Genomic DNA, 17,849 nt, shown 5'->3' on the forward strand with positions numbered 1-17,849 from the left:
TGCAGAGTTGTTGTTTCTGTACTGCTCTTTGGGCTGCCCTTACCAAGTATGTACTGTTGCATTGTGGGTCAGAATGGCCAGAAAAGCCTGTTGGCTTACATACTACAAAATGTGACCGGATTGACTAAAACATCCTGGTATTTTTTGGCAGACTGCATTTGACACACTGTATTGGCACCAAGCGGCCGAATGAAGCCAATACTGAAGTGTCTTAAAACTTGCATTCTCTTTATTGACCAGCAAGGGGCGAGTCCTCTGGTTGTATAGAAGTCTATATAAATGACTCTACTTCTCTCTTGATTGATTCCTTCATTGTAAACATGAGTTTATGTCTCAATCTATCGTGTCAAGCCTTCTTCAATACAGCATGATGGTAATTTAGTAAATTATGCTCCATTTAAGTCAAACGGACCATGAAGCAGGGGATGCTTTAGGGCGGGGCTACAAGGTGATTGGCAGGTCGCTGCCGCTACTAGAGCCACATAAGTCTCTACGTCACTCTTCCGCATTCTGACTGGTCACTTCTACTCATCGGTTGCAGGAAAAAACAACCTGGCGTCTAAAAGGATAAAATAAAGAAATTATGACATTTTGGACAGACATGGATTAAACTGCAACACGAGGCTGTAATTCTAGTTTATAATATTGCTTCTGAATTAGGGGAACAGAGAGCCACAAACCACCGACAGTTTCCATCTCCGGTCTTGTTTATTCACGACCTCATCTCCCAACCATAACTCTCACATACCGTGAATCTCAGAACGAAGAACTGTTTCACATCTGTGTGAATGTGTGGACTCACGCAGCATTCCAGGGCCATGTTGTGAGCTTGGCTCTTAAGTCACTTTCCAGCGTAATATATTTGTTTATTTACAGTTTCAAACTGAACTGAGGGCTGTAGAGGGCTGCACGGTGGTGTGGCGGCTGCACAAAGACATGCAGCTCAGGTTAATTGGATGACACCTAAATTGCCCGTAGATGTGAATGTTAGCGTGTATGATTATTTTTTTGATTGAAAAGTATCTAGCAGGGTTGACTACCTCATCACCCAGAGATCACATTTGAAAAGGATTCAGCTGCTTTTCAGCAGCTAATCATTTCACTATTTCCTTCTTTTTTTTTCCACTCTGAATCACAAGGTGTGGGGCTAGGATCAGGTTTCACTGAGCAACAGAACCCCTCTGTAAATTGCTACGTGTGTGTGTGTGTGTGTGTGTGTGTGTGTGTGTGTGTGTGTGTGTGTGTGTGTGTGTGTGTGTGTGTGTGTGTGTGTGTGTGTGTGTCTGACCCTGGTCACAGTGTACTCGCGGTGTCTCTCTCTCTCTCTCTGCAAATTGGTCCCGGGTAACGAGCCAGACCCAGAGCGCTTTAAGGAGCCTCACACACTGAATCGTTGGCGAAGTGTCACCTCGCCTGGAGCCACTGGGGAGGGGAGCGCCTCGCTCGGGCTGTTTTTCAGCAGGGGAGGAGAACCGCCGACTTCACCGAGTTGGTCATTAAAGAGAGAACTTTGAGAAACTTCTGAAACCGACCAACATGCATGAGAATTATTATTATATCAGAGAGAGTTATTAGGACTATACTGTATATGTGATTACATAATTATAGTAGTTTTTTATTCAGATTTAAGGTATAGAGCGGCGTGTCCTTTATACTGTGACTGTTTTCCTAAATTTATATGAAAGAAATCCCAATATGTGGCCTCGCTGACAGTGAATCAAAAACCCTGTATTGGGGTCGGTATAATACCTTGAAAAGTATTGATATTCAAAACCGTTTTCAAGAGCAAAACAAAAAAGCTACACAACGACGTTGACCTTCCTTTTCTCATCTAGTGGAAGAGAATCTTACAATGAGTGTAGTAAACATGAACAACAATTACAACTTTTTTTACATGAATGCAATCAAGATTGTTCTAGAGGCAGTGCACAAGACTCTTCAGTCGTCACACATTGAAACGGCAATAAAATGAAAGTAATTAAGTAAAAACGTCTCCCCTCACTCTCTCACAGCGCTGTCGTCTCGCCATACGTCTCATTCGCTCCGTTTGAATATGATAATCCGGTACCGGAGCATTGACTGTGTCGAAAATGAGTATTGAAATGTTCAAACTGTATGCGTATTTAAAAATCCACATTTCCGACGACACTACCCTGTGTCGCGGTTCGTATCGCCTCGTATATTCTCACCGCACCGCGTTGGACACCCAGATCACAGGGACACTTTGTCCTGGTGGAGCAGCTCCTTTTCATTACTACTTTTAAAATGACATCCACTGTGATTCAGTGTTCCAAAGAAAAACAACAAAGAAGCCAGGGTACCTTTCACGGGCATCGGATGTATTAATCGTAAAGAGTTGAGTCATATCCTCCACTTAAGACCTTTCATCTGAAAAAGATGAAACAGGAAACGGAGACTGGAGAGATCCATTCACTGTAAAAACATGTTACATAGCCTGTTTGTTAGATATCTGATCATCCTTGATACAGTAAAAGGCTTGTGTGTGTGTGTGTGTGTGTGTGTGTGTGTGTGTGTGTGTGTGTGTGTGTGTGTGTGTGTGTGTGTGAGAGATAGAGGGAGAGTATGCCTGCGTCTGTTACTCGTGTGCAGAAAGAAACATCTAAAAATAATATTGTTCAGATGAGGCGGACATGAGTGTTTCATCCAGCACCGCTTGTATTCATTTTTTTATTCAGAATGATAGAATCTTATCCCTGCTTGCGTATCAAAGACATATTGTTGTGACGTTCGGCGCTTTGTGGGTGATAATTCCATCCAGTGGGCCTTTCCTCTTTCCTCTTTCCTCTGCTGTTCGGGTGCTGCTGTGTGAATATAGATGCCCTTTTAAGGTGTGAATAATTCAGAAAATCACACATTCTTACTGGCTGTTGACTGGTGTTCCATAGACGCACGAAGGACACAATGGTAGCCAATATAAAATAGGTGTGTGTGTGTGTGTGTGTGCGTGTGTGTGCGTTCAGACTGGATGTCCTCCTATAATGTAAATACCTAAAATGTTCCTATTGTTTGTGTTGTGCATGTTTTTCCATGGCGTTCCTTTTGTCGGGAGCTGAATTAAGAAGCGGCCCTTTGTCTCTTCTCTATCTTGTCACTGTTTTCCCAGGTATAGCGCCTGTTTCAAAGCCTACAGCAGCAGAATAGATTATGAATGGTTGGCGTTCTTGGATTGCGGCTGCAGCGTGTGAGCAGCGTGTCATCCTGCTGAAACCCAAAGCAAAGTCACTTCAGTACATCTGAGGTTCAAAGTCATGCATTCACTACTATGACAATATCTCAACCTTCTTTTGAGCTTTTTATATCCTGCAAATGCTGAAGGCTAAACCAAATTACTTTTAATAAAGGATTAAATTCTGGTAAAATCCTGAATAAATGCTGTCAAGCCCTAAATTTAAGAAAACTAGTTCCAAGGTTCATTAGTTTCCATCACCGCAGAAATAAACTGCATTTTTATCGCACTTTTCTAAACACACAATGTTTAAAAGGAAGATGAAAAGGGGAAAGGTAGATAGAAGACAAATTATCAGATGATGGGGGGGGAAAAGATGTGTAAGTCATAAAGTAAAACTACACAATTATTCCAGTTAAATTATTTCAATATCATTATCAGGCTAAAATATACAATTACTTGGATACATTGAAGTAATTATTACTTGGTTTGCGTTCAGACTTTTCTCATTTCCGTCTAATAGTTTGCTCATGTGCTGCACTGTGATGCAGTGAGGACGGTGCATCCCGCCCTGTTCAGTGGACCACAATGCATTGGAGTACAATACGTTCAGTCCCAGGAAACACACAGCAGCTCATTATGCTCCTCGCTCAATGGAGACCTGCAAATGGTGCACGATTAGTGAATATGCTCAGGACACAATGTGAGGTGAAATATTTTTGGGGGAGAATGCACAAACGCAAACGTATCCTGTAAAAACAAGAAGGAAAAGAAAATGTTTTTCAGATTTCATTCTGATTCATTCATAATATGGCTTGAATCCATAAAGACGGCGCTTCATTACCATCATTTAGTGAAACAATTAGTGTGTCGTGTTTAACCAAGTGTATCGATTTCATGGTTAGAAAGACATAATAACATTATTCAGACTCCACAGCTGCAACCGATGAGCCGCATACGATCTGAAGCGTTTGTGTCGACGGTAATTAATGTAACTGAGAGCCAATTGCCCAAGTTAGCCACGTAGAAACAATTGATGGCTGCATTTATTAGATTTGTATACCGTGGCGACAAAACAATTAAGGGAGGTTTGTGACAATATACTGTGTGTGATCTGAAGTAATCTGACGATTGTTCGGTCTGCCCTTCACAACGTCCTTGAGCTCAATGGCAATCCATTTTGAAATGTCCAAATCTCCCCTTTTAGAACATAGAACCATCACATTTTTGGCATTTCTGCTTGGAAAACAACTTTTAGAGAGAAACGACTGCTAAAACAGTTGCAGAATATTTGTTTCAATTGATCGACTAATCGTAGAAACACACCTAAATGAGTGACATCTTCAGAGAAGACTCAGGAGGCTGCGTCCTTCTGTGGACCCTCCCTCTCATCACACACTGAGGCTGCGATGATGTTGGCCGGTAAAGATATTGCTGTTATTTTGATGTGTCCCGACTTGTTTGAAGGACTTCGCACAGAGTTCTACTTGTAATGTTGCAGGTGGTTTCGGACTCCCTTGATTTCGTCTTCTGCAGCTTTAAACACTTCTCACTCGCCACTGAGGAACATCATTTGTGTCAAAACCAGATCGGCCGCAGACCCGTCAGCCTGAATAACTCCTCAAGTTCTCCTTTGATCCTTTTTCATCAGAGCTGCGTTTTAGCCCAATAGACGGCTCCTGATTGGCTGTTCAATGGTCGATTGCATCATTCTCATTCCACGTTCACCGTTTGCTCTGCGGTTCATAAAAATCATGCTCTCAGGCAACTTCTTGAAAGTGTTGCAAAGCTACAAGAGCCTCTAAGTGAGCTTTCTGGCTCTTTTATGTCTGGCAAACTTCAGCTGTGTCATTTCCATATATATGACTGATTGTCAGCACTTTGAATGAGAAGGGGCCTGTTTGTGTTTGTGCGGCCGTGTCCTCAGCCTGGAGGTGACCCTGCAGAAGCGCAGCGAGGGCCCGCTGTGGGCGGAGCTGGTGACGGGGGACAAGAGAGGGGAGTACGTGGTGAGCGACGAGCAAGCCGCCCTCATCCACGAGAGGCTGACCTTCCTCACCTCGGAAGACTTGGTAGGCTCATGCAACTCACATGCTCCGTGTTGTGGACGCTTTCCTTTATCTGTGCATACTTTCTTCATTTTCTCTATGATTAGTATACATAAGAATTTTTTGGAAAGGTCTAAAGAAACTTTTCTGAAACCTTAGTATAAAGCGCTACCAAATTTTGTTATGGATAAAATGCACAAATTCTACTATCCATGTTTTATTTAATTTCATTTCACAATGTGTATTGGGATAGAGTCCATTTTGTAAGGGGGCTGGATAACGCTCCAAAGTTCAGCTGCAGTTTGGTCAGGTAAAAACTGTGATGCCGTTTTTTTGAAGAGGTTCCTTGACCTCTTCACCTCTTCACCCAGGAGGCTGCTTCACAGAAGTGTCCACTTCATGCTCATCCCATGCAGTATAAACATGTTATTTTCCCTTATTCTAAAAATAAAATCATGTATTTAAATTAGATTCTGTGTAAGAGGTCCCTAAAGAAACCCGATATGTTGTATTCATGTGTGATGATGTTCGTCCTCACAGTAGCTGTTTCATACCTTTTTGATACTTGACCTCAATGTATACAATTACCTGTTGTGAGAATAACTTTTTACAATCAACACTTGAAATTATAAAGGCACTTGCAAATGACAACATGTAAATAATCACAGCCTCATGGACCTTTAACACCACAAACCAGATCCCTCGGGCATTGAGTGGCTTGTAGTGACAATAAAAGAGTTTCTGAGCCGTTTCCAGAACCAAAGCGCTGCAATTCTTGCAGAAATGTCAAATGTTTTTTAAACCAAATCACAGCATGGATTGCTCTATGGTGTTCCTCGAGGGCTTGGTGTCTTCATGTGTTATTTTGGGGAGATGTTTGAGCGTTTCTATCAATTCTCCGGTGGTAAAAAATAGTTCTTAACTTCAGTCCATTCTTCTAGCTTTTGGCACCCCTCAGCGTCTCTGAGCCCTCCTCTGTCTGTACACACCGTCACACCGGGTCACCTCAGTCTCATGTGCGACTGCAGTTTTAGCCACATCCTGTCTGGCCCTCAGCCTTCATTAGTATCATCTGGGTCCACTCGAGACCCTCGTGCAAATCAAGCCTTTTTACATGTTAATAAATGCAAAACAAGTGTAACCATGGCCTCTTGTCTTGTTTTCCTTTTTTATCCAGAATGGCAACCCTGAGGGGGACAAACCCCCTTGTAACTCACAGGAGCTGGAGGACTGTGACGGGTTCCCAGAAGACGGCTCTAGTCTCACACACTTTGACGGAGAATCACTCAAGCCCACTCTGGTGGTGAGTAACATCTCTCCCCTTCACGAGCAAACACTTTGATGCTCCCATCCTGTCGAGGCTTCATATTGTCACCTCTTTCTGTCGACCCCTTCCATCCTTCATTCCCCTCAAGTAGACCGCCGGCTGATGCTCACCGCCTGTATAAGAGCACGTACTCATTCAGCCCTTCCCCCGGTGAGCAAGCCAGCTCTACCTCGCTTTTTAACAAGCCACTTGACCAGAGAGCTCCACAAAGCCCAGGGAAGAAGAAACGGCACACGCGCTGCATTTCCAACCCGCTACTTGTGACTCGAATAGCAAGAAGCTGGAGCATTGTAGCCGACTTCTATTTTTATAAATGCTCATTTTGAGACTGTATTTGTCAGGGTACAGCATGTCACCTGGCAGCTAGGTTAGAAAGTCATGCGTTCCCATCAATAGCCAAAACTCAGAGGAGCGGCTTGTCACTAACATGAGAAAAGCTAACGGGAGCCTGGGTGAAGGTTGTCACCTTTAAAGGTTACATTTCATTGTCTCTGTACAACAGGGTTGTGCAACGGAATGCAGCTTGTAATTCAAGTTCGCTCCATAAAAAGATACAGAAAGCAAAAGTATGTTTATATGGTGGAAGATGAATTTATGAGCCTCGCAGCCGGATGAAAGAAGCGGCTCTGAAGGCCGGCGCTACGGCAGAGGAGGCTTTTGTGTCTCAGAGTGAAAAGGCTGTTTCTAGTCAGGATGCTTCCTATTGCTCCTCTGTAAAAGTTAACAAGAACTTCTTCGGAAATGTTTCCACTTAATTAAGTGATACAGTCTGTTTTTTGTTGTTGTTGCTTTTTTGGAGATGTGTGGACCATGTCAGTTTGTTTGTAATGTTTATCACAAATTCGCGTTAAGATTCTGACCTTCCACCTGATGACGGCACGAGATGAACATCAAACAAAAGGTTCGGAAATTTGTAACAATACTTCTTGGCAATACATTGTATACCGTTGGAAAGCCTGTTTATTTCTCTTTTAAACGGCTCCAGTTGTAAGGAAGATGCATTACTGGGATGAGCAGCACACTGAGTATGTGGGTTGCGCCCATGAAAAATGTGCCAAATCTTCTCTGCCAATGACAAACAGCTGATTCTGCTGTTGCTGTTGACCCTTTCTGGTGGATTGGATGATTGAAGTCTATCAGTAACAAGGAAGAAACAAGACATATTGGCAATTCTACAATGTATTCATTTAATAAACAGTCAGGAGCCTCACTAGCGTGTGGAAGAACCATCCACAGCCACAACAGCCTGGCTCCTCTTCCTCATGGTCACCAGTCTGGTGAACACTGCTGTGGGACGGTCTTCCAGTCCTGAAGCAGAACCGGTCTCAAGTCAGCCAACGTGGTTGTGTTGGTCACTCGAGCACGAGCAACAAGCTGATCAACAAGTGTCCAATGGGTTGAGCGCGGCTAAAAAGCATATCATCTGAAGAAAAACGAAGGCTATTGAATGGCTTGAGTTATAAATGGGTTTTTGTGTGGTGTGGTTTCAGAATATAAGAAATGGACATATCCTCAAGGTAGCAGATGGAGGGCTTGTTGTTTGCATTATAAAACGAGGGGTATGCTGGCATTCAGTTTTCACAGCAGTAGCCTTCAGTTGGAGCTGTGCTATGAAGGAGCTTTGCAGACATTACATCTGAAATGCTGCTCAGTAAAACCTTGTATTATTTTTTCCTTTTTCCACTTGTCTGAAGCACTAGAGGCTTTTGCTCAAAAACAGAGATTGTTGAGAAAGATAGGAGCCTTTTCTTGACCCTCCATCCATAAAGTACGGGGAGAAGTTGTCCTTCTTGTCCATTATTTGTCCCATCGGGACAAACAAGCGTCACATGTTGCAGTCTTTCCTGAAGACCAGGCGATCTATTTGAGCTTAGAGAGAACGGGCTAGCAGCTGATGAAGAAATGCATTTATGAACAGTTCCTTAGACTTTAAAATATAGTGTTTTTACTCATATTTATACTGCGAGAGAGACATCAAGTAACGACAATAAAAACCCAACCGCTGCAATATTACACGCACGGAGCGACTGATCCAGAAGTGATGAAGAATGAAGAGTCTGCGTTGAACAGCCAATCTGCAATTTACAATTAGATTGATCCATTTTGTGCTGACGATTTGACTTGCGATGGATAAACATACATTGACGTGTGCATATTGGCTACATGTGTCTTGATATTACATTTCCTCAGACAGACATGGAGGTATCAGTCCATCGTCCCGTCCTCTGCCCTCCTCCCTCTGATGTGAGTCACTGCCTGCAGAGAGAGCGCGGCTGCTTTGTCTCCACCAGCAGACAAGTTTACATTGCGACCCAAACTTTATGAAGGTAATAAAATAATAATAGAGACTGCGTGGTCTGCACCCAGACGGTAACAACTTTATTACTCCAACGTTGTCAACACCGCTTCACTTCTTCCTCTCCAACATAAAGTCATTCAGAGCCTCCGCGGAGAGGCAGCCCAACAGAATAGAGACTCTGCCCTTGGAGAGCAGAGGCTCGCTCTATGAGGAACTCTGTGGCCTTGTGAACACTGCTGTGCTCTTGTTTTAGCAGCGGTGGAATGGAACTAATGGACATTGAAGCTACTCAAGTAATCACTGTAGGCCGACGGTGTCAGTCTCTCAGACGTACAGCTGCAGGGGAAATATATATTTCTCCCATGCAAGGTTGTGTCTGCTAAAACATCTCTGCTGCTGCAGCGCGGGGGACGAGCTGTCAAACATTCAGTCATTACTTACTTTTTTACTTTACTTTTCTGTCATTGTCTAACGATAGAGGAGGACAAAGATGGGACTTAATTACTTTTCCTTATTTCAAATACTATTTAGAATGTTTGGCATGAAGCGTATGTATGTATGTATATATATATATATATATATATATATATATATATATATATATATATATATATATATATATATATATATATATATATATATATATATATGTATATATATATATATATATATATATATATATATACGTGTATATATATATATATATATATATACGTGTATATATATATATATATATACGTGTATATATATATATATATATATATACGTGTATATATATATATATATATACGTGTATATATATATATATATATATATACGTGTATATATATATATATATATATATACGTGTATATATATATATATATATACGTGTATATATATATATATATATATACGTGTATATATATATATATATACGTATATATATATATATATATATATATATATATATATATATATATATATATATATATATATATATATATATATATATGAGACTTTTGAATCCTGATTTGGATGTTGATTACCATGGCAACAGTCGCAGCTTCGAAGCGTTCAGGTCAGTCTTTGTGATGGCATCATAATCTTTTCAAGCGATACCCTAATGGTAACACATATATCTGGTCAGTGATCGGTGAGAGATAGAAATCACTCATCTCTTTGTGCTTTGTGTCTAACGAGACATTTTACGAGTCTCCTGACATTATAGACGCATGTCCTCTGCAGCCTGTGATGCACGAGCGGGAGATTAAAGGTGCAGATGTATAGATACAGAGCACATGCATGTGTGCATTGGGTTTAACGAGTTACGTAACCTGACATTTGTTTGTGAATACTTACGGTACTGCGTTAACGCCACAGAACAAGTCTTTTCAGTTTTTTATTTTGGCAAAGCAGATATGCAGCACTTTGAAAAAGCTCTATTCAATTATGGATATTAGTGCAGTATGTCCATTCCCTAACGACCCTCTTTCAGTTCCTCTTGTTTCATTTTTGCACAAAATGATTCACGGTTAAGAATTCCTCCATCGCGAAAACTCTCACAGCAGTCTGAAACAAACCCTTTCAGTCTGCAATGAAAGGCTAATGTGTGTTGGACGTAAGGTGCAGTGTTTCTGCTGGGATGAAGGGATGATGTGAATACAATGTTTCTCCCTCCATTCACTCTGCAAATAGTGCAGCAAGCTGCTGCCCTGAAATGAGTTGGATTGTAAGGAAAAATGGACCATCAGCCTGTGTGTGTGTGTGTGTGTGTGTGTGTTTGTGTGTGTGTGTGTGTGTGTGTGTGTGTGTGTGTGTGTGTGTGTGTGTGTGTGTGTGTGTGTGTGTGTGTGTGTGTGTGTGTGTGTATCCGTATCTCACCCAGGGAGCCTTACCTTTTCTATTCCCCACTTCCCTCCCTCATTGTATCCGCCTTAATGCTTCAGTCGCTCGCCTGCCCACCAGGACATTCACTGACCTTTTTATTATTTCATATAGAGCCTTTGTAAATGTGCTTCTCTTTGGTTTCTGATTCCAGTGGAAAAGACTGAGAATGTTTTCTTTATGTGCGTTCATCAGAGGGAGCCTGAGTCATATCTGCTGGGCATTTCTCTTAGTACCTTTAACAACAGATGCTATCTGTATATCTGGGAACTGGCTTTGACGAACCTTTGAAAAATTACAGTTTTCCTACGATCACTGATAATATCGTAGAAAATCAAATAATCGTGATATTGTATGTTAAAAATGCAGGTATTCCATGAAATGATGTGTGTTAGCACCACGTGTTGCATTTTCTTTCAATATTTTTAGCCACTCTATCGGCGTCAAGCTCGGGATTTAAATGTCAGTCCATCGCTGACACATCAACAACTATTGAATGGGTCGACTGTGTTTCCCTCAGGATCGAGTAGGAGCGAGTGAATCACAGACCTTCTCGGGTTCCTCCAGAGGAAATATGTACACATTTTAAAGTGAAATGCATCAACATGGTTTTAAAATGTAGAGGCTTGGTCTATGAAGAACAGCAGTGGTGGAATGGAGCTGAGTCCATTTACTCAAGTATAATATCGAGGTACTTAAGTAAATGTACTAGTGCTACTTTATACTCCCACTCCACCACATCTTAGGGAGAAAGATTGTACTTTAACTTCACTACTTTTATTTCACTATATCACTTACGAGTTAGGCTACTTTGCAGATTTACATTCAATTTACAGTGTTCAAATATTAATTAAAACTATGACGTATATAGCCTCGTTATTAAGTATATTAAGTAGTTCAGATTAGTTACGCCTTTACTAGCTGTAACATTAAAATGATGAACACATTAATGCATGACTAATCATCATGTTTTTTTTAAATGAAATATTGAAACCTATGGAATGGTTTGCATGAAAAAAACAAAACTGCACTACAACAAAGATCTGTTGTACAGTTTTAGTGGAAGCCGACTGTCTGCTGGGACTTCACTAATAATTCCAACGTGTGAAGAATAGAAACATAACGTGAAGCTCGGCACGCTCGCCCAGGACATGTGACTCCACGAGCCAATCAGCAGAGCCGGACGGCGTCTCTGAACACTTCTGAGCCTTTTTTCTAAAAGACAGAATGATGCGTTGAAATAATCTGGTTTCTTCCCTTTTGATTCAAAAGAGTGACACGAATTACATGTGATATCCAAGAGGTGTCAAAGGGCGAGGGAAAGTAATTTACTCTGTATTAGAGAGGATGAATAAAGGAGGATTGGTCCTCTTCTGTGAAGGCGAGTGAGCAGCAGCCTTACAGGAACATGACGGAAGCGGTGGTGATGACAGATCGTTGGCATTTCAGCTGTTATCACAGACATCTGGCCTCTGTTTACAGATACATTGCCGTTTAGGACCAACCTCTCACTTCCTGCAGACCAAATATGAAGCCTATAAACCAAATAAGTTTTTCTTCTAACACCTATAAACCCTCTGAGGAAAAGAAAGGAACACTCAACAGAAGCTTTTTTACAGACTGAGGACAGGTAATTCATTCTGAGTATATTTCCATACAGAGTCCAACTCTAGTACTTCATATTGTGTATATCACTCATGCAACCCATACAACAATGAAATGCATAATATCTTAACAAAAAAAAAAAGATTTCAACCACATCTCTATAGAATTTAGCGCCACAAATAGGGATTTCCCTGACGTTTAAAAATAAATTTAACTTAAAGTAAGAAAACATTTGGAAAAATATCAAAAATTGAGCACAATTTAATCTCAGACATTATGTCAATATGTAATTTAAAGTTAGACATTAATACAATAATAATCTGTTTAACAGACTAGTATTTCTGGTGCAGACTAACGATAGTAGCACCCTTTAATCAACTAGTCGACTATTCGCTCCCTTCACTAGTGACTACTGAGGAAGTGGGATACGGTGGAAGAGAAGATAACTTTATTGCTCCTCTTGGGGGGACTTTATACGCTTTTACACACATCGAGTCCGAAATACACACATGCACACACAGGATCTCTAGACATGCATTGTTGTGTAGAGGTCCTTTTGAGTGAAGCGGAGCCTTGCCCAAGGGCTCCTGGGCAGTACCCAGGAAGTGGTCCACACAGACCGGTCCACACGGCCCAGCCACACAGTTAGCTACTCAACTAACAAAATAAAACGTGTTTTCTAAAGAGGGGACTTGTGAACGAGCTGCACCACAATATGATTCTGGTATTAATTACATATTGAGTAAAAGTACAGAAAGGTATTACAACACCTTCATTGTGGCCGGGTCATCAAATCCGACTAATCCAGCTATTTTTATAAATACATTTTTATTCAATAGCATATCTGGGTTTCACAGGTAACAGGAATTAGCATGAATTTAGATTCTTGAATCCAAGAGTTTAATTCCGGTGCTTTGTTCCGCTGCTGGCAGTGAAGTCCTCCTCATTCAACAACGGCTTTGTGAAAGAATCAAAGGCAGATGCAGGAGAGAAGTTTATTTTATTTTCATCTTGTTTGGCTCAGATTTAGGATTTTATCCAGGTTTTGTTTCTTCTGATGAGCTTGTGTTTAAGGTAGAGGCTGTTGAGAAAAGGTTCGCTCTAAAACAATGAGATTAACGTTTCATAGTTGGATTTCTTTCTTTTTAGGAACGTGACCGTGAACAAGCAACAGAATATCAGGGGAAAGAGACCCAGCATTACGTTAGTCACACAACAACAATGCTCAGTGTGGCTGTGAAATGTCTTTTGTGTCGGAGAAGGAAAACAGTGTGAGCCATTTAGATCTATTTAGATCTATTTAGATCCGGCTAATGCGGCGTAGAGATAGGGCTGCTGCCAGAAGTTCTTACATATCTTTATCAAACAATAACTGGAGTACACGCCCACACCCTCTCTGGCCCCCAGCGTCCATATCAATGTGAGTTAGAGCTCACAATGTGATTATGTTTCAGTGTTAGATATTGACTGAGATTATCTCAAGCTCATTCATACGATTGTGTCTTTTCTTTGTAGATATAACTGGATTTGTCATTCGCAGTTTATATTTAAACTACTTTCTACCACGCCGGCAACAAATGATGACTGACAAACAGTCCCAAACCCAAAGTTTCAGTTTAATATCATAGGAGACTTCTTATTTTTTCTCAATGAATATTCCGGTTTGAGAAGCTGGAACCAGGATTCATTTGATAATCAAACTAATTACATTTGTGTTGATTGACTGATGCATTAACTGGGAGATTGTTTCCTGAGGGACGTGTTGCCGTTGAGTCTTTTTTTTTTAATCAATGCTCCGAGCAGCACAAATGAACAACAATTCGCCTCCATTGTTTTGCTGTGGTTGCAGATGTTGAAGGTGGGAGCCATGCATCATTTTCACATGAGCTGATTGCACCGATTGATTAGCATTTCCCGGAGAAACTAATCATTGAAATGCACACGCTCAATCTTCTGATTGAAGTCAACAGTGTACCTTTTTTTACCGTTTATCGTCCGTCCGCTCTCGGACACGCAGGCCGGACTTAAGCATGAGGGAACGTCTGCCGCGTGGTCAAAGTGGCAAGAAAATGAGTTTTCAGACTGATAGCTTGCTTAAAAGGCTTGTCACTGCACACGACCATCAGCCAGCAAAGTATACGTGCTGGTTTATGCTGAACTTTCAATGCCTGTCAAGTGTGTGTGTGTAGTCGGAGAGGACAGCGCGGGCTGACAGCCTCGCGGACGCGCTTGGCAGTCGTATTCACAGGATGCGGGTTGACTCCGAGTGAGGGATCGGTGCGAGCCGTCAGATGTCGAGGAGCGATTATGTCCCGGCGGCGGTCATTTTCTCTCCACGAACAATTGGAGTCGAACTGGAATAGCTTTCGAAGCGCACACACACGCGCAATTACGTCAAGCACATCCATCAGAGTGGAGTGAATGTTGGGCAAATACATGGACTTGTATGGCTGTTATCACAATGTACTCAGTGCACTCTTTCACCCGTAATGACCCACGCTGAAGTTCAACATCTGCCTTAAACCGCCACCGAAATCTCTCCTTGTTTAGTGATGCTGGTCACCGTGTGGAGGAAACACGACGAGAGGATAACTAGTTCTTCTGTTTTTATCAATCGCTCAACGAGCACAAGAGAAATGTCCACTTTGTTGATGTCCCACATGGGGAGAAGGAAATGTATTTGCAAAATCAATCAAAGGTGAAGGAAGTACAGAGTAATAAGTGAGAATGGAGGAAGGGAGGGAGCAAGGAAGGAAACAAACAAAGACAGAAGGAAGCAAGGAAAAAAATTAAAGAAGAAGAAAAAATAGTGAAGAAAAAAGGGAAAGAAAGAAACGATCAAAGACAGAAGGAAGAAAGGAAAAAATGCCGGAGGAAGGAAAGGTGGACAAGAAACGAAGGAAGGAATCTAACAAACAAAGACAATTTAATTCAATTTCAATTCAGGTTATTTTATATAGCCCAACATCACAAATACAAGTTTGCCTCGGAGGGCTTTACAATCTGTACACATAACATCCTGTCCCGGGACCTCACATCGGATCAGGAAAAACTCCCCAAATAAAAGATAGTAAAAACCCTTTCACAGGGAAAAAAAGGGAAGAACCCTGAGGGAGAGCAACAGAGGAGGATCCCTCTCCCCGGATGGACAAAAGCAATGAAGGAAGAAGGAAGGGTAGCAATTAGAGAAGGAAAGTAAGGAAAGAAATAAGCAAATACTGAAGGAAGGCAGAAGAAAGAAGCAAACAAACAAGGAACTACAGAAAGTAAGGAAATCAAGTGGGTGGGAAAGAAGGTTTAAGAAAAGACAAATAAAAACCGGCCACATAAGAACATCCTTCTCTCCATGTGATTGAAAATAATCGTCGTCTCTAATTTGTAAATGGTGTGTGTGTCTCCAGGTGAACCTCGGCAGCCACCAGTACCTGTTCACCGTGGACGTGAACCCCTCCGGCATGCCGTGTTTCTGCCTCCGGCACGACGTGGACGCTCTGGTGTGGCAGCCTCGCCCGGACCAGCCCAGTGACATGTGGGAGCACGTCGCCACCTTCAACGCCCTGGGTGAGAGCGCCCGCTGAGCACCTTCACATCGAGTCTGCAGCAACACGCCGAGGAGCAGATATTACACGTTTAGACCTCATGGGAAACATATGTTAAACTGAAGGTGGTAGGTGTTTGCATCCATGTGCAGTCGTCTTCTGTCGTCTGACTTGCTGTACAGTTTTAGAATATATTTAAAACTTTTAACACACGATGATGAGGAGCCGCAATACCACACACCTTGTCACAAATTGACACAATAAGTCCAAAACTGTGTATTTTGGTGAAGAAATGCCATAATTCTTCTGGTTTTAGGTGTATTGTCCAATACCTTGGTGAAGAATGTCACTGTGAAGTAGTATGTAGTCGTATTTGAATGAAGACTTGAAGAGATATGTTAATTTATTAAGCATATTTAAAAAAATATAGAGCGATTGACTTCTGATTTGACCACAGAGGCAAACCTTTGTTACAATTCAGCGGATGAGCTGAAACGATTTCACCTCTGTAGGACAGTCGGGTGATTTATTTGGATGTTTTTAGTTTGAAACTTGACATGTTTCTTGCAATAAGTCCCGCCCACTTTAATCAATCACTACCAAGTTCAATGCATCGACTGAGTTATGACCGTTGATCATGGGAACTGAATTTCTCACAATGTGGCCAAAAACTATTGTATTTTGGTTGACGATTCCTGTGATTATCAGTGAGATGCCACAGATTATTTTATTATCCAGAGCCCGAAGGTGAGGTCATCAAAATACTGGTTTTGGCCATTCGGTCAAAAACCCAGAATTTACACCGATATGGAGAGAAATAATCCACACGTCTGAGGAACTGGAACCAGCAAATGAATCAATTATGAACATTGATGTTGATTAATGTTCTCTCCATCAGCTAATTGTTTTAGCGCTAATGGTTTTTACTGTATCGATATGTTCCATCGGTGGAGCATCTGCTGAATTAGTAATCGGCCACATTGTCTTGCTCTGTGTACCGGGGAGTTTTATGTGTGCAAGTCACCGCGACTCATTTGATTGGATGACTGTTTTTTAAACATCCCTGAGTTCAGGATCGGTCAAATCTTCTGGCGTACAACAAGAGATAAATGAGCAATGAACACATGGACACAGGATTGAAACTAGGAAAATGGTTTAAAGCGTCTCGTATAACTGTGCAGACTTTTACATTCATAGAATCAGGTCCTACGCTACATTTCTGGATTATATGGTAAATGGACCCGTACTTGTACAGCGCTTTTCTAGTCTTCTGAACACTCAAAGCGCTTTAACACTACATGACATCATTCACACACTGATGGGAGGAGCTACCATGAAGGAGCCACATCAGATTATCTAACATTCATACGCCGTAGACACAGCTAGGGGAGCAATTTAGGGTTAAGTGTCTTGCTCTAGGACACATCGACATGGGCTAGCGGAGCCGGGGATCGAACCGCCGATCCTCTGAGTGAAGGACGACCCTGCGCACCACTGAGCCACAGTCGCGTGTGCCACAGTGGGCGTGTCTCTGTCACACTCCTCGGCGTGGGCGTGTCTCTGATGTCGCTCTCCTCGCCGTGTCTCTGATGTCACCGCTCTGTCTCCACAGGCTACGTCCAGGCGTCCAAGCGGGATAAGAAGTTTGCGACCTGCGCCCCGAACTTCTCCTACGCCTCGCTGGGCGAGTGTCTCCGCCGAGCCTTCATCTACCGACAGCCGGCGCCGGTGGAGACCGTCCTCTTCAACCGGAAGCAGGGCCGGCAGGTGGAACAGGTCGCCAAGCAACAGGTGGCCAGCCTGGACTCCGATAAGCCGATCCTGGGCTTCAGGGCGACCAACGAGCGGCTGTACGCCCTGACCGCCACTCACCTCTTTGTTCTAAAGGTCAACAACGATTAGATTCTGGGACTCTTGTTCGTTGTAGATGTTCATCTCAAACTGAAGATCCGTCGTCTGCTACAACTTCTTTTTTTTA

General features: G+C 42.1%; 1 protein-coding gene across 1 annotated transcript in view; it reads left to right on the plus strand.

The window, feature by feature from the left end:
- nudcd1 (NudC domain containing 1) overlaps positions 1-17,849 on the plus strand; it is a gene marked incomplete at its 5' end in the record, with an annotated part of 33,424 nt that overhangs the window by 15,511 nt on the left and 64 nt on the right. Inside the window, 4 exons of the mRNA XM_079231528.1 lie at positions 5,115-5,259; positions 6,413-6,538; positions 15,734-15,893; positions 17,484-17,849. The exon at positions 17,484-17,849 is cut by the window's right edge and continues 64 nt beyond it. Coding sequence (XP_079087654.1) covers positions 5,115-5,259; positions 6,413-6,538; positions 15,734-15,893; positions 17,484-17,773 — 721 coding nt within the window. The 3' untranslated portion in view covers positions 17,774-17,849. The remainder of the gene's footprint in view (positions 1-5,114; positions 5,260-6,412; positions 6,539-15,733; positions 15,894-17,483) is intronic.

This window comes from Taurulus bubalis (genome assembly GCF_910589615.1).
Source record: "Taurulus bubalis genome assembly, chromosome: 16".
NCBI classification, from domain to species: Eukaryota; Metazoa; Chordata; class Actinopteri; order Perciformes; family Cottidae; genus Taurulus; species Taurulus bubalis.